This window comes from Pleurodeles waltl, chromosome 3_1 (assembly GCF_031143425.1).
Source record: "Pleurodeles waltl isolate 20211129_DDA chromosome 3_1, aPleWal1.hap1.20221129, whole genome shotgun sequence".
Classification (NCBI taxonomy): Eukaryota; Metazoa; Chordata; class Amphibia; order Caudata; family Salamandridae; genus Pleurodeles; species Pleurodeles waltl.
This window is the reverse complement of record NC_090440.1, coordinates 1,825,645,434-1,825,670,257: the sequence shown is the minus strand read 5'-3', so window position 1 is coordinate 1,825,670,257 and position 24,824 is coordinate 1,825,645,434. Positions and strand designations below refer to the sequence as shown.

General features: G+C 43.3%; 1 protein-coding gene across 3 annotated transcripts in view; it reads left to right on the top strand.

Annotated features, from left to right (window-relative positions):
• Window positions 1-24,824, top strand: part of MYO1B (myosin IB) — a 678,894-nt gene that overhangs the window by 569,765 nt on the left and 84,305 nt on the right. For all 3 annotated transcript variants that reach the window (XM_069225875.1, XM_069225874.1, XM_069225873.1), the window contains 2 exons: window positions 13,691-13,797; window positions 19,937-20,069. In XM_069225875.1, coding sequence (XP_069081976.1) covers window positions 13,691-13,797; window positions 19,937-20,069 — 240 coding nt within the window. The remainder of the gene's footprint in view (window positions 1-13,690; window positions 13,798-19,936; window positions 20,070-24,824) is intronic.

Below are 24,824 nucleotides of genomic sequence, written 5' to 3'. Positions count from 1 at the left end.
GGGATGCCATGTCGACTTTGCCTTTTTATCCCCACCAACACACACAATCTGCAATGGCAGTGTGCATGTGGTAGGTAAGGGGTCCCTAAGGGTGGCACAACACATGCTGAAGCCCTTAGAGACCTTCCCTGGTCACCTGGCCCTTGGTACCACTGGTACCTTTTACAAGGGACTTATCTGTGTGCCAGGGGTGTGCCAATTGTGGAAACAATGGTACATTTTAGATGAAAAAACATTGGTGCTGGAGCCTGGTTAGCAGGGTCCCAGCACACTTCTCAGTCAAGTCAGCATCAGTATCAAGCAAAAAGTGGGGGGTAACTGCAACAGGGAGCCATTTCCTTACAAATCCGCCCTACATCTTCTGGATTTTCCTGGCTCCGGGCCAACTCTGGCCCAGATGCAGACTAGTACTCGTCCCTGCATGCCATTTTTGGGCCTACCCCTCCCTCTAAAGAACCTAACGGCCTTAAGGAGGTCAAGGGTGCCCTGTCTTTTGGGGCCCACACTCAAATTCCTCAAATGAAGAGGGGCATGGTTTGGATTGTCTGCCTCCCATTTTCTACGCCACTCATTTGGATTGGTTATTTGATTTGGGCAACGCCTCCTGTGAGCCTTGGGTTGGCTTCAGAAGCAAGTTGTGCTCTAGCTTACATGTTAAAGCGTGTTTCCGAGGTGTTGCACTTACTACTTCCTACTGTTCAATTCTCCACGGACCCTTTTCTCAATGTCCGACAACTTGACCAGTCTTCTATAGAGCTGATCCTTCCTTATTATGAGACTCTTTATGATATCCTCCCGTGGAACGCTCGATTTCACATACGCCCAGAAGATCCATCTTGCCTCCGACTGCTCAAAGCTTTGTGCTGTAAACTGCTTTAGTTGCACAGAGTTTTACTTGTGTTTCTCCTGTCCCTCCACAGCGAGACGCCAAACAGCTGGATGCTTCTTGTAGGCAGATATTTGCTTCATCTAGCTCTGCCCCCAGTTCAGTTAACACTTGTGTCCTTGCTTCCTTCTTCCACGTCCACGCCATCTGTAACAGTCTTGCACGTCGATCTCTTGGTCTTCTTGGATCGAAACGCTCTGCAGGCCTCGCAAGTATTCTCTCTGTGTTCGGGCGATAAACACAGGTTACAGACCCGATGCTGGTCTGTGCAAGCATACTTGGCGTGGCACTTCGGATGGAAAGGGGTCCGGTCCATTAGTTCTTTGTCGACGGGTGTGGTCGGGCCGACCAGGCCTTGATTAAGTGCGGAAGCCCCGAAGGGCCGCCGAAGCGGTCTTGTTGTCGGTGCCGATGTGATGATATTAAACCGGTCCCAAACGCAAGCAATACCGACGAATTTCAATGATTTTCTAAATTTCCCCGATTCGAATTACGGAGCGAAGAGGAACACGCCCGAACCCGATGGCGGAAAGAAAACAATGTAAGATGGAGTCGACGCCCATGCGCAATGGAGCCGAAAGGGAGGAGCCACTCGGTCCAGTGACTCGAAAAGACTTCTTCGAAGAAAAACAACTTGTAACACTCAGAGCCCAACACTAGATGGCAGGATAATGCACAGCATGTGAATCTGCAGCGCAACATGCCACGAACAGATGTACACTGGGTAAGTGACATTTTCCATGTGTGTATATATATATATATATATATATGTGTGAGTGTATATATATATATATATTATGTTCGATGGCATGTGTATCTGCAGATACACATGCTTTGCATAAGTCCGCCGTTTAGTGTTGGGCTCGGAGAGTTACAAGTTGTTTTTCTTCAAAGAAGCTTTTTCAAGTCACGAGATCGAGTGACGACTCCTCTCGATGATAGTGTGCATGGGCATCGAGTCCTTTGGTAAATTGTTTTCTTTCCGACGTCAGGTTCGTTCGTGTTTCCTCTCGCTCTGGTAGATCTCGGTTCGGTACTATCTGAACTGCTCGCTTCTTTTGATAAACGTAGGTATAGTTCTTGATCGCGTTTTCTAACTTATATTCGTTGGGGTCGATTAAATGCCCTTTTCGGACTGTGCTCTTCCTGGCCCTACTTCAACTCGTGGTTGTTCGATGACGTCAGGCTGATGGAATGGACTACGTTTCACTTTTGCCCTCGGTGTCACGCTAAGTTCCCATACACCAATCAGCATTCAGTGTGTGATCTCCGTCTTTCCCCGGATCACAGAGAAGAAAGCTGTGAAGGGTGTTGATCCTTCCGTTCGAAGAAAACACTTAGGGATCAAAGAGCACGTCAGTTGGAGATGGCGTCCAAGTCGTCTGAACAAACACCGGACATCTTCTGTGAAGAACACGCTCAGTAAGAGATGGCTCATCAGGCTGCAGTTTCTGTGTCTCTACCAGATAAGGTGTTACCGAAGGTAAGTAACTTGTTCATCTTGAAACTGTGGTATCCTATCAGTTGTACTAGTACACACCCTTGCTTTGAATCAATAACTGTAGGTGTGGTGTTAATGCTTGTTATTCCCAACCTTGCCTTCAGTCTTCACTGAGGTACACCTCTTTGTCTCAACTCCAAATGATCTGAAGTTCCATGTGAGCCACAGATAGTGGGGTGCAGATACTCAGCTGTTCTTTTCAAAGTTTGGCAGGCCAAGTTCATCTGTCTTTTTTATTGTATTCTTTAATCCTGAACTCACCCACCTGGGGATGGGATGGAGGGTGCATGCCTGGTTGTTGGAGGAGACCCTTGAAAGGCACTCCACCCCTTAAATAGGTATAGTAGCCTGTTAGTTTTTTAAAGGGACAGACATCAGCTCCCACTAGACACATAGTTGTATGTCTGTAATTGTAGATGTTCATGAAACTGCACAAATATTTACAGCTTTTAAGATTAATACGGACCAGCAAGGCTCCAAATACATATTTATAAGCCTTTAACCTGGGGATGACATCAGTACCAGACAAGTTACTCGAAGGCCTCCCTGCGCTCAGAGCTGGAACAGTAGCATCAAGAGTGAGAGAGAGATGGGAATTAGGTTTTAAATAGCCAAGTCTTTTAGAGCCTTACGGAAGGATAGTTCATTACTAGTCGCTCGTAGGCTGAGAGGTAGAGAATTCCATAGCTTTGCCCCCTGGTACGCTAATGATCTTCCACCCCATCTGGCTTTCTTCACTGTAGGAAGCACTGCGAGATAGGCTGAAGAGGATCTGAGTGGTCTATTAGGTAAATAGAAGGACGCTAAGGACCTCAGCATTTCTGGGCCTCTATTATGCAATGCTCTATGCATATGGCACAGTGTCATAAATTGTATCCTTGTGGACACAGGAAGCCAATGTAGCAAGGAGATTCCTGCCTTTATAGATTCATGATTAGGTATGTTCAGCAGCAGACATGCAGAAGCATTCTAGACTGTCTGCAACCTTTTAATCACGTATCCAGGTGCACCAATAAACAATGCATTTCCATAGTCCATTTGTGAGCCGATCAATGCCTGTATAATGATTCTTTTGGCTGTAAGAGGGAGGATTGTAAAGACCCTCCTTAAAAGCCAAAGGAGGTGTCAGCTATTTTATTAGCTTGATGGGCCATTGACAATTGTGGATCGAGCCATACACCAAGACTTTTAATAAGTCCTTTGGGTGGGGGTAAAAATCACAGGCCCTCTGTAATTGATGGATTGGGGATGGGCTTTGTTTGTTGCCCGACTATCATCATCCTGTCTTATTATCATTAAGTTTTAGCTTGCTTCTGGTCTTCCATGCCGCCACAGCTTGAAGGCTTGGGCCAAATGCTGAACCTGTAGTGCAGTAATCCTTAGATAGCAATACAACTAGCTGTGTGTCGTCTGCATATGACACCGAGGCCAACCCAAAGGGCTTGACTATTTCTGCAAGTGGTAACATATAAATATTAAATAGAGTGGGGCTGAGGGAGGACCCCTGTGGGACTCCCATCTATTAATAATGCACTCTGAAAAATATGATCTATCTAAAATACTTGAAATGATCTATTCTTAATAAAGGAGGTGATCCAGTCAAAGGCCAGACCAGATATTCCAATCTATTGTATCCCATCAGTTAATATATCAAGATCCACTGTATCAAAAGCGGCACTGAGATCCAGAAGGATGATAGCTGTTTCCAAACCCTGGCGCCTTTTAGCTTTTTCCGTAACAGCGATCAGTGCGGTCCCAGTACCATGTAGTGGTCTGTAGCCCATCTGGGTGGCATGTAGGATATTATTATCCTCCATGAAACGGGAAAGTTGAGTATAGACACATTTTTCAGCTATCTTAGACAGAACAGGCAACCGAGAGATGGGCCTATAGTTGCTAAGAAGTACAGGATCAAGATTGGGTTTCCTCAGGAGTGGTTTAACAATAACATGTTTCCACTGTTCTGGCACTAGGCCAGAGGACGTTGAAAGATTAATAAGATTTGTAATAATAGGAACCGTCACTGGAGCGGCTAAAGTCAGCACCTGGGGAGGGGCTGGATCAAGGAGGGGATCCTGATTTAATGGTTGAAAGATATCTACTCACGTCGTCTTCAGATATCAAGGGGGATCTGATAAGATCGTGGAACCCATCGACTTCTGTTCTGGTACCATCTGTACCTGATCAACCGTGTTAGGGAAGGTCAAATAGATGTCTAGTACTTTTTGTTGAAAATATAATGCAAGATTATTAATATCTTCCTAAGATGCACCAGGAGTGCCAAGTCCTTTTGTGCCTGAGTGATCTCATCGAGGACACGAAAGATCTTTTTAGGGGAATTAGCCACCCACGAAATTTTTAAGGAGTAGTATCTGGTTTGAGCTGTTTTTATTTCAGTGTGATAGGACCGGATTGCTTTCTTACATTCTTGTTTTAATGTTTCATCATATGACTTTCGCCATCTCCTTTCCTGTTTCCTACATTCTTTTCTAAGATGCGGAGTAAACCAGGGAGAGTTCTGCCTACAACGTCCTCTCCCTTTGGAGGAGAGCGGTAGGAGAGCATCTAAGCTGCAGGTACTAGTTATTAAAGGACTCTGACAAGTCCATAACATTTTCAGTGGGACCCGGGGGCGGTAAACCAAAGCACCTGATAAGGTATATTGAGGGTTCAGATTGATGGAAAAATACATACTTTCACATCCTGTTATCTGTAGGAGGTGTGAATTAACAGTTAGGTTATTCCTATAAATTAATGCAATGCTGCCACCTCCAGCAGAGGCTCTATCGAGCCTGCTTATTCAATATCTGCTGGGTAATTCCAAGGCGACAGCAAGGGCCGAGCCCTCAAGTAGCCAAGTCTCAGTCAGACAGAGAATCGTAGGTTTAGTCTGTTCTAAGAGTAAGTGTATGTCCAATTTATGTGCTACTAGAGAGCGGTAGTTAGCTAAAAGGATTGAGCGTTTATTACCTTCTTGGGCTATTGGATCCAAGTTATCCAGAGTAAGTTGCGGGGACCACAGGCACACTGAACATTGGTGCTTAAGGTTCCTGGGGTCTATACTATGGGTGCAGACACTCTGGGTATCAGGTCTCGGAGCATGAAGGAAGTCCGAGTTATACTTGGTTCTTGCAGCTTTTATAAGGACATGGGCAGAGGGACTAGGGACTAGGCCCTGGGCCCGTTCTGGCGCAGACGGGCTTGGCCATGGTGCACGTCCGCTATGCGTCGCTTGCATCTGAGCTAAAAAATAGCCCGGATGCCGAGGTAAAGTCCAGATTCTTCTGTCATGTGTTAAAAGATAATGAAAAAAAATGTATTCTTACAATTTATTTCAGAAATTACTGTTTTACTAAAACAAACATATGAAAACAATTTAGACAACCATTGGAAATGGAAGTGTTAAAACACATCTAAATGGTGGTGTTGAGGAGTTCCAACCCATGTGTAGGGGTGGACAGCATTAGAACACTGGCCACTTCCTACTGAACTTCCTACTGTTGACAATGAGGTGGTATAGTTGGGGTAGCAGGGATTAATTGTTGGAATTTGTGCAGTGACTAGTACATACTGTGGATACTGGGAGGGTGGTGGGTAAGTGCAGGGGATTGAGAAATTGTGCACTGCTTGGAGAAGATGAGCCCAATGATGCCTATACTGAGTGGAAGAAAAGGGGGGATTATGATGGATCAGTGTGGAACAAAGGATTTGCTGTGGTTCATGGGTCTGTTGGATAATTACATTGAGGTAGAGATATGTCCGAGTGCTGGGTTTCTGGGACAGTTATGGAGTGCTGGATACCAAGAGACAAGGTAACATAGACATGTACTCTTGGGCCAGGATACCATCTAAAAATGGGTTTTTCACTCTTGGGAAAGTTGTTTGTGCATTAATTCTAGTTGGTGCTGGTGCCACCCACACAGTACTGTCAAGACTCCATATCTAGAATGTCTTAGGTAGGAAAGTGGCAGAAGGGGAAGAAATACACAAGCCAGATGTGTATCTTCTTTTTGGTTTAAGGGGACCTGGTCCTTTGCTGGCATGATGTTTTCTTCCTTTTACTTATTTGACGTTAGTGAAAGGCTTGCAGGAGGATACTACTGACTCAAATCAAGAAACCTGGAAACAGGCTGTAGCATCCTCTGGCAGCCTTATGCTTCTAGCATGAAGGGCTGTAAACAATCTCTGAAAATGTAATAAATGTGATGTTATCCCCTAATATTGTGGTGCTAAGGCTAATCATTATTTAAACAAATTAATTGGAGTCTTCTGTGACAGTATTTGTTTTCCCTCCATTTGGAATCTTTCAGCATTAAAAATTCAGTGATTCAAAATCTTTATTGAACTAAATGTATGAAGGAAAATGGAAATGAGCATTTAGAAGAATGGCAGATCCTAGTCACAATATCCTCACTACAGCTTTTTTAACCCAGCAGGACCAGCGGAAGGAGCTGAAAAAAGGCACCTTTACCTATATTTTGAGCACTTCGAAGCTACATTCATGTTTCATTAAATTCCATGACAGTTGAAATTAAATGTAAATTGTAATATCAAATTCGCTTCATACCTATTCAATTTTGCCATGCTATAAAATACAGTATATGCATAATGGCTAAATGTACTTTGACTTAATTGGGGCTATGATTTTAAAGGTGCCAGATAAACATATCCTGAGCTATTGAAGAAGGAGCATGTACTTGCCAACTAAGAACTCATCATTTGATGTACCCATTTTATGCAGACTGTTGATGTGGCTGTCCTAAATGTTATGTGGTTTCCTTTGATTCTCTCTCCACCACAAGAAGTCTTAAGTCACGAGGTAAAGTAACCCCTCCTCTAGGTCCATGGGCATCGAGTTTATTGTTAGATTTTCTTTTCGCCATCGGGTTCGAGTTTGTTCTTCAGTGCTTCTGTTTGAGACTGTTTCGGGCTCCCTTCGGATCAGCATTCCATCCTATACTCGTCAGTATTGTTCTTGTTTGTGTTCAATTCATATACTGCGAACTTGGGACGCAAACCACTCTTCGTAGGGTCAGTGAACGTGGCTCCCAACCTTCGGGCTTTGCCCGGTTGTTTTCTTTCGATACCAAAAAGAAAAGATTGGACACCTTTTCATTTTTGTCCCAAGTGTCACACCAAATATCCCCATGCAGACTTGCACTCAGTGTGTAACCTTTGTTTATCACCCGATCACAACGAAGAGAACTGTGAGGCCTGTCAATCATTTTAATCAAAGAAGATGCTGTAAGATCGTCGAAAAGAAAACCATTGAAAAGAACTCAAGGAGGCACAAGACATCTTCGGTCTCCAGGACATCAAGCTGCAGGAAGAGTTTCAGGAGGCCTCTGCAGCAGAAGAGGAGGCGTTGTCCATTTCAGATTCCGGATCCAAGTCTGAGACCGAAACCAGGGTGCAGACACCAGAGGTACCATCGATGCAGCACACAGTGAGTACAAAGGCCCACATTACACCTGCTAAGAAACACTCAGCTTCAACCGAAAATAAGGCTACTAGCCCACCACTGTCATCAGGCCATGGTCGGCACTGAACAGTTGCCAAGGATGCCCCGTCTTCCAGCTCTGCACTGAAGGCTAAGCCTAAAGACACCACCCATAAACTGGCTTCGACGGTTTCGGCATCGACCCAACCTAAGCTGCCTTTGAACCCGACAACATCGGCATCTACCATTTCGTCACCGAAAATAAGTGTTTCTTTCAACCTTGGAGCCTATTTTACAAACTATGGCGGTGAAGCTTGTTCTGAAACAAAATACTATCCATACTCAACCAAATTATGGCTGGATTATTGCAAAACCATCTCACTCTAAACACATTTGAGGAGGTTATTAATATACAGCCACCTCCTCAAAAGAAAAAAAACATTGCTATGCCCAGTACCTTCACCTTTACCACCTTCTCCTCCTTCACCATGCACTCTCAGAAGCAGAAGATTTAATGGAGGGAACACCATTAGGATCTCCACAATCTTACATAGAAGATCAGGGGAGGGATGATGACACACAGCAGTCACCGTTAGACCCTTGTGACACATATGACATTGACCCACCTGGGGATACAGATACAGATACAGATGCAGATTTATACCCAGTGAACCCATCTCCACCTGATGACACCACATCCTTCAATGAGTTGGTAGCTAGGGCGACTGTGTATCACCAAGTCTCATTGCATAAGGACCCTAAAGAAGATGATTTCTTATTTGGAACCGTTTCGTCCACCAGTAGGGCATCTCAATACCTGCCCATGTTAAAGGGTAGGACAAGGCATGCAGACAAAATTTTTAAAGACCCTGTCTATGCTTGAGTAATTACAGCTAAGGTTGATGAAAATAACCAGCCCCTTCATATCCTGCTTACATAAGAGTTCAAATTTCTCCAGGTTTTCTGGTAATTTCCAATGCTTGCAAACGGGCTAATGCTCAAACTTCTGGGGATGCACCTCCTCCAGACAAAGAGTGTAAGCTTATCGATGCATCAGCCAAAAGGGTAGGGGTTCAAACAGCCAAAGACTGGAGAATTGCCAGCACACAAGGACTGTTGGCAAGATATGATGGAGCCCACTGGGGCGAGATGGAAGATCTTATTCAACATTTCCCAGAATAGTTTAAAAAGAAAGGACAACAACTTGTACAGGAGGGCAAGTTAATGTATAATAATGCGGATTATACAGCTGCCAGGGGGATAAACATCAGTGTTCACCTCTAGGCTCCCACACCCTCTTTTCAAGGGCAATGCCCTATGGATGGGCTGGTCATGGATATTTGCATACACTTTTCCACCTCTCCCTCCCTTTGTGGTGAGGAAACTCAGGCAGTCAGCTCACCCTCATTCTGTGGCTCCTACTTGGGCACTTGAACCATGGTTCACAATATTACTCAAACTTTCAGTAGTTCCATAAGAGAAGCTTACTCCACGCCCAAACCTTCTCACTTAGAACCGTGGAGAAATCAGGCACCCAAATCCCAAAGAACTTAATCTTGCAATTTGGCTCCTGAGATCATAAAGTTTGGATACTTACAATTACCTACAGAATATATGACCATTCTTAAGGAAGCACACTAAACTACAACCAGAACATGCTATGCTGCTAAATGGAAAAGGTTTGTTATGTATTGTCAAACAAAACACATTGATCTGTTTGATGTAACTATTCAAAATATTATTTGCTATTTGCTCTGTTTACAAACTTGTGGACTAGCGCATACTTCAGTACGATTGCACCTTGTAGCAGTGTATCTACAAAACAGACAACATTTATCATTATTCAAAATTCCAGTTATTAACACATTTATGGACAGTCTTAAGAGGGTAATGCCACCTAGGATGTATTCAGCGCAATTTGGAATCTTAATATTGTACTCATGAGACTTATGGGACCCCCATTTGAATCTTAATATAATCGTCCATTCCAGTTTCTCTTTTGGAAGGTAGGTTATTTTTTTTTTATAGTAATTACTTCACTGAGAGTGAGCTTGAGGCATTAACCTTAGAGAAACCTTTTTCCAAATACATAAGGACAGGGTTCTTCGTACCAGCCCAAAATTTCTCCCAAAAGTGGTTTCCACTTTTCATATGAAGCAACTGGTTGAGTTACCGGTTTTCTTTCCTCAACCTGGTTCAGTTGCAGAAACAGCCCTACACACGTTGGATGTTAAAGGAGTGTTAATGAACTATATTGATAGAACTAAAGACTTTTGTAAAACTAAATACCTTTTTGTGACTTTCTCACCTCCACATATAGGAAACACCATGTTCGATGGCATCTGTCGCTGTAGATACACATGTTGTGCATAGCCCGCCATCTGGTGTTGGGTCGGAGTGTTACAAGTTGTTTTTCTTCGAAGAAGTCTTTCGAGTCACGGGACCGAGGGACTCCTCCTCTTTGTCTCCATTGCGCATGGGCGTCGACTCCATCTTCGTTTGTTTTCTTTCCGCCATCGGGTTCGGACGTGTTCCTTTCGCTCCGGGTTTCGGAACGGAAAGTTAGCTTAAAATCGGAAAATTACGTAGGTATTGTTGCGTTCGGGATCGGATTAGATAGCATCGACATCGAATAGATACGATAACATCTCCGTTGCCCTTCGGGGTAGTTTTCGATCCCCCGTCGGGGCCTGGTCGGCCTGACCACGTGTGACATTGACGCTGATGGAACGGACCCCGTTCCGATTCTGTCCTAAATGCCACAACAAATACCCATATACAGACCAACATTCGGTCTGTAACCTGTGCCTGTCGCCCGAGCACAGGGAAGAAACTTGTGAGGCCTGTCGTGCGTTCCGGCCCCGAAAAACGCTCTGTGACCGCCGAGCCAGAAGAGTGCAAATGGCGTCCACGCCGACAGGACACCGAGAATTCGAGGAACAAGAAGAAGTAGAAGCCTTCTCGATCCATGAATCGGACTCGGACGAATTCGACGACCATGAAACAGTGAGTAAGACGTCGAAGATAGCACATAAGAAAACTGACAAGGCCCAGGGGACGCCACTGCCATCAGGCCATGGCTCAACCCATAAAATCGGTGACCGACCATTGGCACCGAAGAAGGCCGAAATAGTGCCGAGATTGTCCGACTCGGGTCGAGACACAGGCACCCAGCCATCTCGGGACCGAGATAGTGCTGCCGGCAAAGATCGACGCCAAGATGGCGGAGCCGAAGCTGCTCGACGCAGAGACAGCGGCACTGAGGATGATCGACGCCGAGAGGGTTCGAATCCAAAAAAGAGAAAAGTCGCCTCAGAGCCGAAAAAGAGCGTGGACATAGTTTCGGTGCCAAAACGACCCGCAACCGAGCCAACTACCGGTTCCTATTCAGAGGAACAATCACTGTCCTCTCAAATGCGAAAGCATAGATTCGAGGAGGAATTACAATCCACCGAGGTGGACCACACTCAAAAACGGATTTTTATACAGAGTGGAACTGGGAAAATAAGCACCCTTCCCCCTATTAGGAGGAAGAGGAGACTTGAATTCCAACAAGAACAAGCACCACAAACAAAACTGGTGAAGAAGGTAACTCCGCCACCCTCTCCTCCACCTGTAGCTCACATTTCACCGGCACAGACTCCGTCACATTCACCGGCTCACACCACCTTAAGCCAAGGTGACCAGGACCAAGATGCTTGGGACTTATACGACGCCCCAGTGTCGGACAACAGTCCAGAGGCGTATCCTACAAAGCCCTCACCACCAGAAGACAGCACAGCATATTCACAAGTGGTGGCTAGAGCAGCAGAGTTCCACAACGTGTCTCTACACTCGGAGCCTGTCGAGGATGACTTCCTCTTCAACACCCTCTCTTCCACACAGCACCTACCAAAGCCTGCCTATGCTCCCAGGAATGCTAAGGCACGCAAAGGACATATTCAAAGAGCCTGTCAAGAGTAGGGCAATAACACCGAGGGTGGAAAAGAAATATAAAGCACCTCCCACAGACCCAGCTTTCATCACCTCAACTGCCACCAGATTCGGTTGTGGTAGGGGCAGCTCGCAAGAGAGCAAACTCTCACACATCGGGCGATGCACCACCCCCAGATAAGGAGAGCCGCAAGTTCGATGCAGCCGGTAAAAGGGTCGCAGTACAGGCTGCAAACCAGTGGCGCATCGCTAACTCTCAAGCGCTCCTAGCGCGATATGACAGAGCCCACTGGGACGAGATGCAACACCTCATTGAGCATCTACCCACAGAACTGCAAAAGAGGGCGAAACAAGTGGTTGAGGAGGGCCAAAACATCTCCAATAACCAGATACGCTCCTCTATGGACGCAGCGTACACAGCAGCAAGAACAATTAACACAGCAGTAACCATACGAAGGCACGCGTGGCTACGAACATCTGGTTTTAAACCAGAGATACAGCAGGCGGTGCTCAATATGCCATTCAATGAGCAACAATTGTTCGGACCTTAAGTGGACACGGCAATTGAGAAGCTAAAAAAGGACACTGACACTGCAAAAGCCATGGGCGCGCTCTACTCCCCGCAGAGCAGAGGCACTTTCAACACCTTCCGCAAGTCAACCTTTAGAGGGGGGTTTCGGGGTCAAGCCACACAAGCCAGTACCTCACATTCAACACCGTCCACCTACCAGGGACAGTACCAAAGGGGAGGCTTTCGGGGCCAGTACAGAGGAGGACAATTCCCTAGAAGCAGGGGAAAATTTCAAAGCCCCAAAACACCTACAACCAAACAGTGACTCACACTTCACTCATCCCCTCCACACAACACCAGTGGGGGGAAGAATAAGTCAGTATTACCAAGCGTGGGAGAAAATAACAACAGACACTTGGGTCTTAGCAATTATCCAACATGGTTATTGCATAGAATTTCTACAAATCCCTCCAAACATACCACCAAAAACACAGAATATATCAAAACAACATTCGGACCTCCTAGAAATAGAAGTTCAGGCATTACTGCAAAAGAACGCAATAGAACTGGTACCAGATACACAAACAAATACAGGGGTTTACTCACTGTACTTTCTAATACCAAAGAAGGACAAAACACTGAGACCAATGCTAGACCTCAGAACACTAAATACATACATCAAATCAGAACACTTTCACATGGTCACGCTACAGGAAGTGTTACCATTGCTAAAGCAGCAAGATTACATGACAACCTTAGATCTCAAAGACTCGTATTTCCACATACCAATACATCCGTCGCACAGAAAATACCTAAGGTTCGTATTCAAAGGAAATTCACACTCCATTCTCACTCGACTGCGGGAAGACAATCTAACAGTGTAGTCGATGCCCATGTGCGGCATCACCGAGAGGAGGGGTCACTTTACCTTGTGGCTCAGAAGACTTTTTTTGAAGAAAAACAACTTGTATACATCAAGACCCAACACTAGATGGCAGAAGTACGCAGAACACATGAATCGACAGCAGTACATGCCACAAACAGATGCTTACAGGGTAAGTAACCTAATCTTTTTGTCCTATAATGGTATGCTTCCCATCTCATTTAGTGCTCTTGTAGAACCAGTAGAAATGTCCATAGTAGAAGTAGTAGGTTAATTATGTGAAGGTATCATTGCTTTCTGTTTGTCATTCCATGTGCTATATGTTTTTGTTATCTACATCTAAGTCTTCGAAATATGTTTGTCTATTTAATCCTAACTGAAGAGTAAAGGCCATTCTATTATTTTGTTTACCTATATTTGTTTCACAGGGAAGATCATTGAACATTCTGGTTTTCAGGTAGAAGAGTCCATATTTTGTTGTGCAGCTAAAATAAATGAGTACTTGTTTATTTCATGGCTTTGTTCTCTTTGTGTAGTGTAAAAAATACCGAGACCAGTTCACTGATCAAAAGAAGCTGATCTACGAAGAGAAGCTGGAAGCCAGTGAGCTTTTCAAAGGGAAGAAGCTGTCTTATGCATCCAGGTATTTGACTTGCTAATGTTTGTTTCCAGTATTGACATGACTACAACCAATTCATTTTTTCTGTTTAGATAAGTTCTTGAAATGTGATTTTTTTACCTCGATTTTAGGTTGCTTTTCTTCCTTTTTTTTCTGGTTATGATGACGTGAAAGCCTTACTTTGCAAGGCACCAAAATCTCCCTCCCTGACAACCCATAGGCACAGTTCTTAACACTAGCAATTTATACGGAAATACACTTGGACTCGCACCTCTTAGAATATTAACTTTTTTTTTTATTTATCATTGGGTCTGGCTTAAACAACGCCTTGTGCTGTCAGCAAATACAAATGCAGTGGCCTTTGGATTTGTCCTGCTCAGGCACTGTCTTTGTGTTGGCCTGCTTAAACCACTGCTGAAGTGTACATCACTTGTTAAAGCAGCGCCACCACATTTTGAGAATGTCTCTATTTTAGGCTGGTGACTGGTCAAGAAAGTAATATATCTCTTATCAGATTCCAACCAGCCCCAAGTTTACTGCAAGTTACTTTCTATGTGCCTTTTAGTCCCGGGCCACAATGTATTATTTGACTTCACTCCTATTTGACGACTCTTGTAAACATCATACGGTTCTGGGATTAGAAGCTGCTTTTCTGGCAGAAAGTATTTAAACTGGGGTGAACTAATCTCTGTCTTGGTTTCACTAAAGACTGTGACTGCATGTTTCTTTTTGATTTCCTTTGAGCTCACGTGCTGCTTAGGTCTCTGCACCGACTCTGGCATATTTTTGAGTGGCTTTGTGACCTGAGCCTCACAGCTCCTCCCCCAGCTTTGGCATGTTAACGGATTTTGAACCTGCGAAGTTGATAGCTCCTCCATCGGTGGTGAGGTCATGACTTGGTGTATTGATAACATCAACAGTCAATCCATTACTGTTGAGATTGACGAGAATGTAACTAATGGCTGAACTGTTATCATTTTTTTTTTTAAATAAAAGGCATGCTAAATGATTTGTATTTCCCTTTGATGGGATGACTAGGGATTTAATAAAAATGGCAAGTAGAAGAAGTAAATAGATGCACTTTTGCCTAGTTACCCATTAAATTTGAAGATGGGGAGTCCTCAGACATGTAACTGATGCACTGTGGTATATCTACAGAACCTGTGACCCTCAAAGAAAATGTAACATTATTTTGAGTTGAGCCATTACCAACCATTGATATTTCCATTGCACAGGGTCAAATGCCTTTTCACCATTTGTTCATATTGCCATTAATGTTTTCCAATGGTTGCATAATGTTTTAAGGCTAATAATTGTGATGTATACTTCTTTAATAATTCATTCAATAAATATCATTGTTGATTAATATGACTAGCCCCAAACACAACAGTAGGCAGATATGTGGGCAGAATGTTGGGAAACTTTTTGTTCTCCATGTTCATCAGAGTTATGAAACAGTAAGCGTATCATAGTTGGTTATCCTAGCATGGTTTATGGGTAAGTACAATGGAAGCCACTTGCCACGAATCAGGAGACAGACATGTTTCGATGACATCCTAACAGGGAAATATTAGTTGTTATTATTTGAGATGTTAACATTTCTCAGATCTTTGATAGTCACTGTTTTTTGAGAACCATCAGAACAAGCATCATTTCTGATCTGTCGAGTTATGATCAGTTCTACTTTTTCTCACCCATGTAGATTTGGCATATCCGAGTAGATTGAAACTGTATATCATTGTCCACTGGAGGTTTACAGTTGAAAGCTATCCAAATGCAGCATGAATGCATTGTTGATCAGTTTTTAGCCTCGTTCAATTGAGGAGAAAGCTCGCCACCAAGTTGCGCTTTATTTGTCCAGATTTCATTTGTGTGTTGCACATTCCCTAGAGTTAAAATTTCCCCGAAGCTAAAATCGGGACATTAATGGAAAACCTGAGAGGTTTAAGAGGAAGTGTAATGCAAGATGTTGACATTAGCTTCTTAGTTTTTTGTTTGCAGTGTTGGAGCTTCAGATATTGGAGAAGTTGAAATGATGGTTTCTTGTCAAGTTAGTCCTACTTTTGCAGAGAACTAGTGTTATACACAGAGGCATGATTATTGCTTGTAGCAAAATCCTGACCTTGCGTTCCCACCCAATGGTGTATTAGAAATATCCTACTTTTCCATAGTAGCCATTAGCAGGGTTCTCCTGCATAGTTTTTTTTTCTGGCAGGTACTTGAGGTTTGGAATACTCCAAGAATTACCCTTCACCTGAAATACATTTGATCGGATGCCTTTTGACACCATAACTAGATTGCACTGCCCCTCAGTGTTGTTGGGATGCATCCCCTTAGTAATGTAGACAAATGCTTCACTAGCACTGCTTTCCAGTGCTCCCTGGAAGAGAAAGGTGAAAGCGCTTTTACTGCTCCAAGAAAGATAACTCTGTTGGATTGTCAAGAAATAAGAGTAAGTCAACTGCTGCAAAGAGTTCCTGCTCACTGCATCCGTAGCCTTATGGGTCAGTTAATGCATTTCAATGACAAGAAAACATAGTTTTCCCACAATAAAAAAAAAAGAATAATACTAAGCTGTGTTGTAAATCAACTGCATACACAGAATGATAACACCATTGCTTGAAAGAGACCTTCTACTGCCCTGTGGAAATTAATGCTCTATTTTTGAATTTAAAAAAATGCAAAAGCAAAGAAATAAAAACAGAGGCAAGGGAGCCTTCAATACAGTTCAACATTTGCCTTTCTTGGTTTTAAGATGCTTACAGTGCGTACAATAACATTGATGGCCCAGGCCTCTTTTGTTACTGGGAGCCGGTTTTGTAGTAGTGCAGCAGTTTAAAAAGCAATGCAGAGTTCCTTTTACATTCAGCAGTTTCAGGCAACAATAAAAGTGCCTCAATAACTCTGGTGATGAATGTACCTGCTGGTGAGGGATCTGAGTTTTGTCTAGTGGCAGTTTTCACTCATCTAAGGTAGCACAGGTTGTTAATATGCCCTCTGCAAAGACTGTGTACTATGCAGATCACGGAACAGTATTTTATGGACAGTGTTCAGTGGGATGCTGCTTTAGTCACAGATCATTTTGTTAAGCAGTTTATAAGCTACAATCATAATCTAGCACAGTGAGCTATGAACTGCATGCAAACTGTATAGTTCCGGATAGAAAGATATTGTTTTTTTTCCCAGTCATTGCTCATCCTAATTTTGCTAAAAAGGGTATATTTGAGTAGAAATAATTTATTAGTAAAGTCAACACTAACCACTGTGTTCATTCTGAAAGTTACATTTATTTTTCCCCAGACCAAGCATTTCTACCAGTATGGATAACGTGAATCCTACACATTGTAGTCCCCTTTGTCTTATGTAACATTTTCTATACACTGATTTACACAATTGCATAACAAGTGGAACATCCAACAAAAGCAGAGTTGTTAGTTGCGGGCATTGCCAAATTGAAATAAGGAAACTCCCTGGCTTTGGACAGCTGTAGCTCTTTATTTTAGAAAAATGTTCTGTACATCCTTTCCCAATTCTGGTTGAACTATACATTTCCATAACAGTAAAGGGCACAGTCCATAAATCAGTGCAGTAATCTCTCTTGTCCCCTACACCAGGGTGCGACCCCACACCTAGTGCATTGTATAATCTACTATCCCTCCTAAATTTTCATGCAGAAGGTTTCACCAGTACACTAGCTGATACATTGAGCTACATTTTGCCTCCTCTGTGGACTTTGACCAAGCAGGGTTTATAAATGGAAGATGATGCTGAGACAACACTAAAAAGATATCCCATACCATCAATTGTATTCAAAAATAAAGTACAGGCTCTGTTACTGTATTTAGACACCAAAAAGGCAAATGATCAAGTTAATTGGGAAGTTGGGGGGGGGTCAGCTGTTGCTCAGATGTGGCAGCTGGATAATGGTTGGTTAATGGATCCCAGGAAAAAGGTTTAGAGCGATTAGATACTTGTCCTCTCCTCTACCAGTCACGAGAGAGGCAAGGCAAAGATATCCCCGCTCCCAGCTGTTTACAGTAGTTATGAAGGCATGTATGGAATGTATATGCAATAATTAAGAAATAAAAGGTATCCAGATGAAAATGAAAATACATTTGCCACTATATGAAGAATATGCTATATTTGTTCTATCTGACTCAGAGCTGACTTCCAGCACTGTAGAAGAAATGGCTCGATACAGGGAAATATAAAACTTTGAGATAAATCTAGACCAGCCACAAACTAGAATGTTGCCACAAGACATCATTAAGGGATTCAAGAAAACAATTTCCTTTTTTGCTGGGCTGGATCACCAACAGTTTCTAAAAACTTTTAATAACTTCACCTGAGTAGTAAATGGCCACACATCTATAAGAAACTATCATTCACACCCACTTGGTAAAGGGGTATACGAGACCTGGTGTGATGCTTGCTATCAAGCTGCACAATTGTGGTATGTAATTGAATGGGCTAGATTGGAGTCAGAGGTAAAGGGCTGCTCCTTCAATCTAGAAACGCCAGAACGATCTATCTGGAAGCAGTTGTGGTTACACAGTGCTACTGGAGGGGTGGGAATTTACATGTCACTAGCTGCAAAATCTGAGATAGGGTGGCCATCAGGTTGGGGCTTTCCACCTGTCCCTTCATTGTTGTCCCTCATTGTGGTAAACTCCTGCTAAGGATCTGACTGGTTTCAACACCTGGGAAGTGAAGGGATTCGTTAGAGTGGGGGAACTCTCCTACAAGGAAAGGTATAAGGTATTTTGAGCTACTGAAATCAATATATGACTTGTCAGAATCTGAAACATTTGATAATATTTAATACACTATTAAGTTTTGCAAACTGTGATTGGACCAATAGTCTGTAGTAACCTTTCTAAAATTGAAAAATAGTTTTTCACTAAAAGTGAGCACTGACTGATGGTTGAACTCTATAGACTCTTGATGAATGTGCACTCACAAAAGCAGTCTGCTGGCCAAATAAGTTGAAAGGGCAAACTTGGAAGATCTGTTTTGAAGGTGGAAGAGAAAGACGCGTACAGTAGGACGGCATGGAATACAGCAGGGTAAGAAGCTATCTTATGTCACACCGGCAAAGCTACGCAGATGGAACATGAACAGGTCAGATAAGTGCCGGTGAGGCGCTGAGGACATGGCAGCACAGGAACTCTGGTAGATGTTTTGCAGAAGTATCTAACACTGCAGGATTATTGGTGCAAAGCACTAAGTGCAGTTGAAGAGATTTAAACTATGTCACCCAGTATACATACTATTAGACCTTCCAAACAAGCAAGTCTTCCCTCCCACAGGGGTAAACAGCAGCACAGCAAACAATTACCACCATAATTGGGGAAAACTAAGGCTCCAAAAGTGGAAGATTGGAATATACGACTGTGGATCTGCGGAGAATGGAAAAAAGAATAGTCACATAGATTTGTCAGTCAGACAACTTTGAGACAGATTGCCCACCTTTCTAAAATTTCTTAGTAACAGACTATAGAAGATTCAACTATGCCAGCTATTTGAAAGTACTAAGGATGCTACCCGAGGAGTCACAAGGGAACTCAACAGAAGAATACTTAAAACACAACTGGGACTGGGAGTTGGAGGGGGGTATTCATTAGTTTGAAGTGTTGATGCTTTCTGTTCCAAGAGGAGAAGTGCACCAATCATATTTTTTTTTAATATAAAATACTCTTAGACTTAAAGAATTGAAACATAAAAAATGTAGTTGAGATGAATCGGTCAGTTGCATAATAAATGGTTAAGAGGCAGTCGAGATCGATATATCGTCTGTGCAGAATCGTTCACTCAGTTTAGTGATATTCTGGACATTGTTTTTGTTCATGTACTAATTCTGAATGATAATGAGAAACATGACTTATTCAGAAGTTAAAGCAGTGCAGGTACCTTCCTTTATCAAGGTCTTTTCTATATCCCAACTGCTTAGAGCTTGATTTGCTGCAAGTGTTTTATTGGTGACAATTGACGATGTTAGTAAATTAGTTTATTCCAAAATGTCAAACTCTCTCTAATGGAATCTAAGCCCAATACAATTTATTTGCATCCGTTATTCAAAATAAATATATTTTGTAAATTATTTAATTTGGTGGCACATTACCTTGTCATGCTTTTTTAATAAAGGTTGCCTTTTCTTCTACAGCGTTGGACAGTCTTTCCAAGGAGATTACTTAGAAATCGGCAAGAACCCCAAGTACAAGAAGCTCACAGATGCACTGGAAGAAAAGAACATTATTGCTGACAACATCTCAAAAATAAACCGGGCTAATGGAAAGGTGAATACAATTGCTTAACACCTCACATTTACTTCCGGGTCTCCACAGTTTGTGTCAGGTTACAGGATGGGCTAATTATAAAACTACAGCACGAAAATACTTAGGTGGCAAATCTTGTAAGACTAGTATTGAATCACCTGTGACTTTGCTGTCAAGCAGGTATTTGTTTAGATTGCACACATTGTTTCTTGTACTGAGTAACTATGTGGCAAGTTATCACTTTTGTTGTTGGGCTTTTTATGAATATTTGTCACTTTGCGAGATTATTTTTATTGGCATGTTATTCATGGCTTAAAAACAAAGTATGTGGATGTTTCCTTATGATCTCTTTTTACCAAAAGCATATTCATAGTAAAGGAAGAATAGCAACAAGCATTGGCAAAGCCAGGAGGTCTCGCCTATGTATTGTATTGTATTGTATTGTAATCGTATTTATATAGCGCTTACTACCCCTGAAGAGGCGTCGAAGCGCTTTTCGATGAGTAGCACGCTACTCCAGAACCCAACAAGAATTAGTGATGGATTAGTATCGTTAAATAATGAGTACAGTTTTAGTATTATTATGAGTTAATTTGAGCCGCGGATATGAGAGTTTGTTAGTTAGATTGACTGGAGTAATGGAGGGGTGGAGGAGGAAAGAAATCCAGAAGTGTTAATTGGGAGTATAGCCTTCATTTACTCAACCCAAAGGCTTGGGATAAGTAAAGGGGGGCGGATGGGGAAGAGTATGTGGAAGGGTTAGGGAGATGAGATGAATGCAGGAGAATTTAGTAGGGTTGTGTGGGAGGTCACAGAGGTAGAGTGAGGTTTGGTGAGTTAGATGTGGAAGTGGAGGGAAGAGCTTAGGCAGAGATATTTAGGAGATGAAAGTGGTAGAAGGGATTTGGGATGAGTCAGAGTGAGAATGGAGGGTAGTTTGATAGAGACATGACATAAGAGTGATGAGTAGATAAGTGTGATAAGATGAGAGCAGGAATTCATAGATATCTAGTATAACAACCCACCCAAGAGCCACGAACATGCCAAGCACAGAAACAACATATACACACACATATATATATATATATATATGTGTTCAATGGCATGTTTAGCTGCAGATGCACATGCTGTGCACATCCCGCCATCTGGTGTTGTGCTCGGAGTGTTACAAGTTGTTTTTCTTCGAAGAAGTCTTTTCGAGTCACGAGACCGAGGGACTCCTCCCATTTCGACCCCATTGCGCATGGGCGTCGACTCCATCTTAGATTGGTTTTTTTCTGCCATCGGGTTCAGACGTGTTCCTTTTCGCTCTGTGTTTCGGGTCGGAAAGTTAGTTTGAATCTCGGAAAAAACGTCGGTATTGTTTGTGTTCGGTATCGGGTTAGTTACAACAGATCGACACCGAATTTAGAAGAGTTCCGGTGGCCCTTTGGGGTTTTTTCGATCCCCCGTCTGGGCCTGGTCGGCCCGGCCACGTGTGAATTCAAGGCTGATGGAACGGACCCCATTCCGCTTCTGTCCAAAATGCCATAACAAGTATCCGTATACCGATCAGCATCTGGTCTGTAACTTGTGCTTGTCCCCAGAGCACAAGGAAGATACTTGTGAGGCCTGTCGAGCGTTTCGGTCCAGAAAGACGTTAAGAGACCGAAGAGCCAGAAGACTGCAGATGGCGTCGACGCCGACAGAACAAGAGCGTTTCGAGGAAGAAGAGGAAGCTTTCTCTATCCACGAATCGGACTCGGAAGAGCTCGAGGCCGAAGAAACGCCGAAAACCGTGAGTAAGACGTCGAAACATAAGACTCACAAGAAGTCAACAAGAGCCCAGGGGACGCCACCGCCAACAGGCCATGGCTTAACCCAAAAAAGCGGCACCGAAAAAGGGCACGCTGGTGTCGAAGTCATCCGACTCCGGTCGAGATACCGCCACACAGCAATCTCGGACCCGAGACATCGGCTCTGAGAAATTTCGGCACCGTGACAGCGGCACCGAACAAATTCGGCACCAAGACACCACCACGCCGAAAATTACAAAGGTTTCTTCGGAGCCTAAAAAGACCTCCGAAAAAGTTTCGGTTCCGAAACATCCAGCCTCGGAGCCGAGAACAGGTTCCTATACAGAGGACCAAGGATTAGCCTCACAAATGAAAAAACATAGATTTGGAGAGGAACTACAAGCTGTAGAGCCAGACTATACTCAAGGAGGCTCCACATTCATCAAGACACAGGGAAGATAACCACTCTTCCTCCAATTAAAACAAAAAGAAAACTTGCCTTTCACGAAAAGGACAAGGAGCCACAGGCAAAGGTGGCAAAGAAAACAACTCCACCACCTTCTCCACCACCATCAGTGCACACATCACCAGTAGCAACTCCTGCACTGATGCACTCCCCGACTCATATTGCCATGAGTCAAGATGATCCCGATGCATGGGACCTTTACGATGCTCCAGTATCGGACAACAGCCCAGACTCGTACCCTACCAGGCCGCCCCCTCCTGAGGACAGTACATCTTACACCCAGGTGATCGCAAGGGCAGCTGCTTTCCATAACGTCACCTTGCATTCAGAACCAATTGAGGATGACTTCTTGTTTAACACGCTAACCTCCACTCATAGCCAGTACCAAAGACTACCTATGCTCCCAGGAATGCTAAAACATTCAAAACAAATCTTTCAGGATCCTGTTAAAGGCCGAGCCATAACTCCAAGGGTGGAGAAAAAGTACAAGCCACCGCCAACAGATCCTGTTTATATTACAACGCAGTTAACTCCAGACTCAGTAGTTGTCGGGCAGCTCGTAAGAGAGCAAACTCTCATACCTCGGGAGACGCACCACCTCCAGACAAAGAGAGTCGCAAATTTGATGCTGCGGGCAAAAGGGTTGCAGCACAAGCAGCAAACCAATGGCGCATCGCCAATTCACAAGCGCTTTTGGCAAGATATGACGGAGCTCACTGGGATGAGATGCAACATTTGATAGAACACTTACCCAAGGAGTTCCAAAAAAGAGCACAACAAGTGGTGGAAGAAGGACAAAGTATCTCTAATAATCAGATACGGTCTTCAATGGATGCAGCAGATACGGCTGCAAGGACAGTAAATACTGCAATAACAATAAGAAGGCACGCATGGCTCCGCACGTCAGGTTTCAAGCCGGAAATTCAACAAGCCGTGCTAAATATGCCATTTAATGAACAGCAGTTGTTTGGGCCGGAAGTCGACACTGCTATTGAGAAACTCAAGAAAGACACTGATACGGCAAAAGCCATGGGCGCGCTCTACTCCCCGCAGAGCAGAGGCACCTTTCGCAAAACACCTTTTAGGGGACAGAAACCACAACATCACAAACAAGGCCCACTTACCAAAGCCAATATCAGCGGGGATGTTTTCGGGGGCAATATAGAGGGGGACAATTCCAAAGAAGTAGAGGAAAATTCCAAAGCCCCAAAAGTCCTCAAAATAAGCAGTGACTCACAAGTCACACATCCCCATCACATAACACCTGTGGGGGGAAGATTAAGCCAATTTTACAAACATTGGGAGGAGATAACAACAGATACTTGGGTACTAGCAATTATCCAGCATGGTTATTGCATAGAATTTCGCGAATTCCCTCCAACAGTCCCACCGAAAACACACAGTATGTCGAAACAACATATAAATCTTCTAGGATTAGAAGTTCAAGCATTGCTCCAAAAAGAAGCAATAGAATTAGTACCAAAACAAGAACTAAACACAGGAGTTTACTCACTGTACTTTCTGATACCCAAAAAAGACAAAACTCTAAGACCTATACTAGATCTCAGAATATTAAATACATACATCAAATCAGACCATTTTCACATGGTTACATTACAAGAAGTAATCCCACTGCTCAAACAACAAGACTACATGACAACACTGGATCTAAAGGATGCATATTTCCATATACCAATACATCCTTCACACAGGAAGTACCTATGGTTTGTATTCCAAGGGATACATTACCAATTCAAAGTGTTGCCATTCGGAATAACAACTGCGCCAAGAGTTTTTACAAAATGTCTAGCAGTAGTAGCTGCACATATCAGAAGGCAGCAAATACATGTGTTCCCGTACCTAGACGATTGGCTAATCAAAACCAACACGCAAAAACAGTGTTCACAACACACAAATTACGTCATAGAAACCCTACACAAACTATGTTTCTCAATCAATTACTCAAAGTCACACCTTCTGCCGTGTCAAACACAGCAATACCTAGGAGCAACAATCAACACAGTAAAAGGAATTGCCACTCCAAGTCCACAAAGAGTTCAAACATTCCAAAATGTCATACAAGCCATGTATCCAAACCAAAAGATACAGGTCAAATTAGTAATGAAACTCCTAGGCGTGATGTCCTCATGAATAGCCATTGTCCCAAACACAAGGTTGCACATGCGGCCCTTACAACAGTGCCTAGCATCACAGTGGTCACAGGCACAGGGTCAACTTCTAGATCTGGTGTTGATAGACCGCCAAACATACATCTCGCTTCAATGGTGGAACAGTATAAATTTAAACCAAGGGCGGCCTTTTCAAGACCCAGTGCCACAATACGTAATAATGACAGATGCATCCATGACAGGGTGGGGAGCACACCTCAATCAGCACAGCATCCAAGGACAATGGGACATTCAGCAAAAACAGTTTCATATAAACCACTTAGAACTGTTAGCTGTATTTCTAGCTCTGAAAGCATTTCAACCCATAATAACCCACAAATACACTCTTGTCAAAACAGACAACATG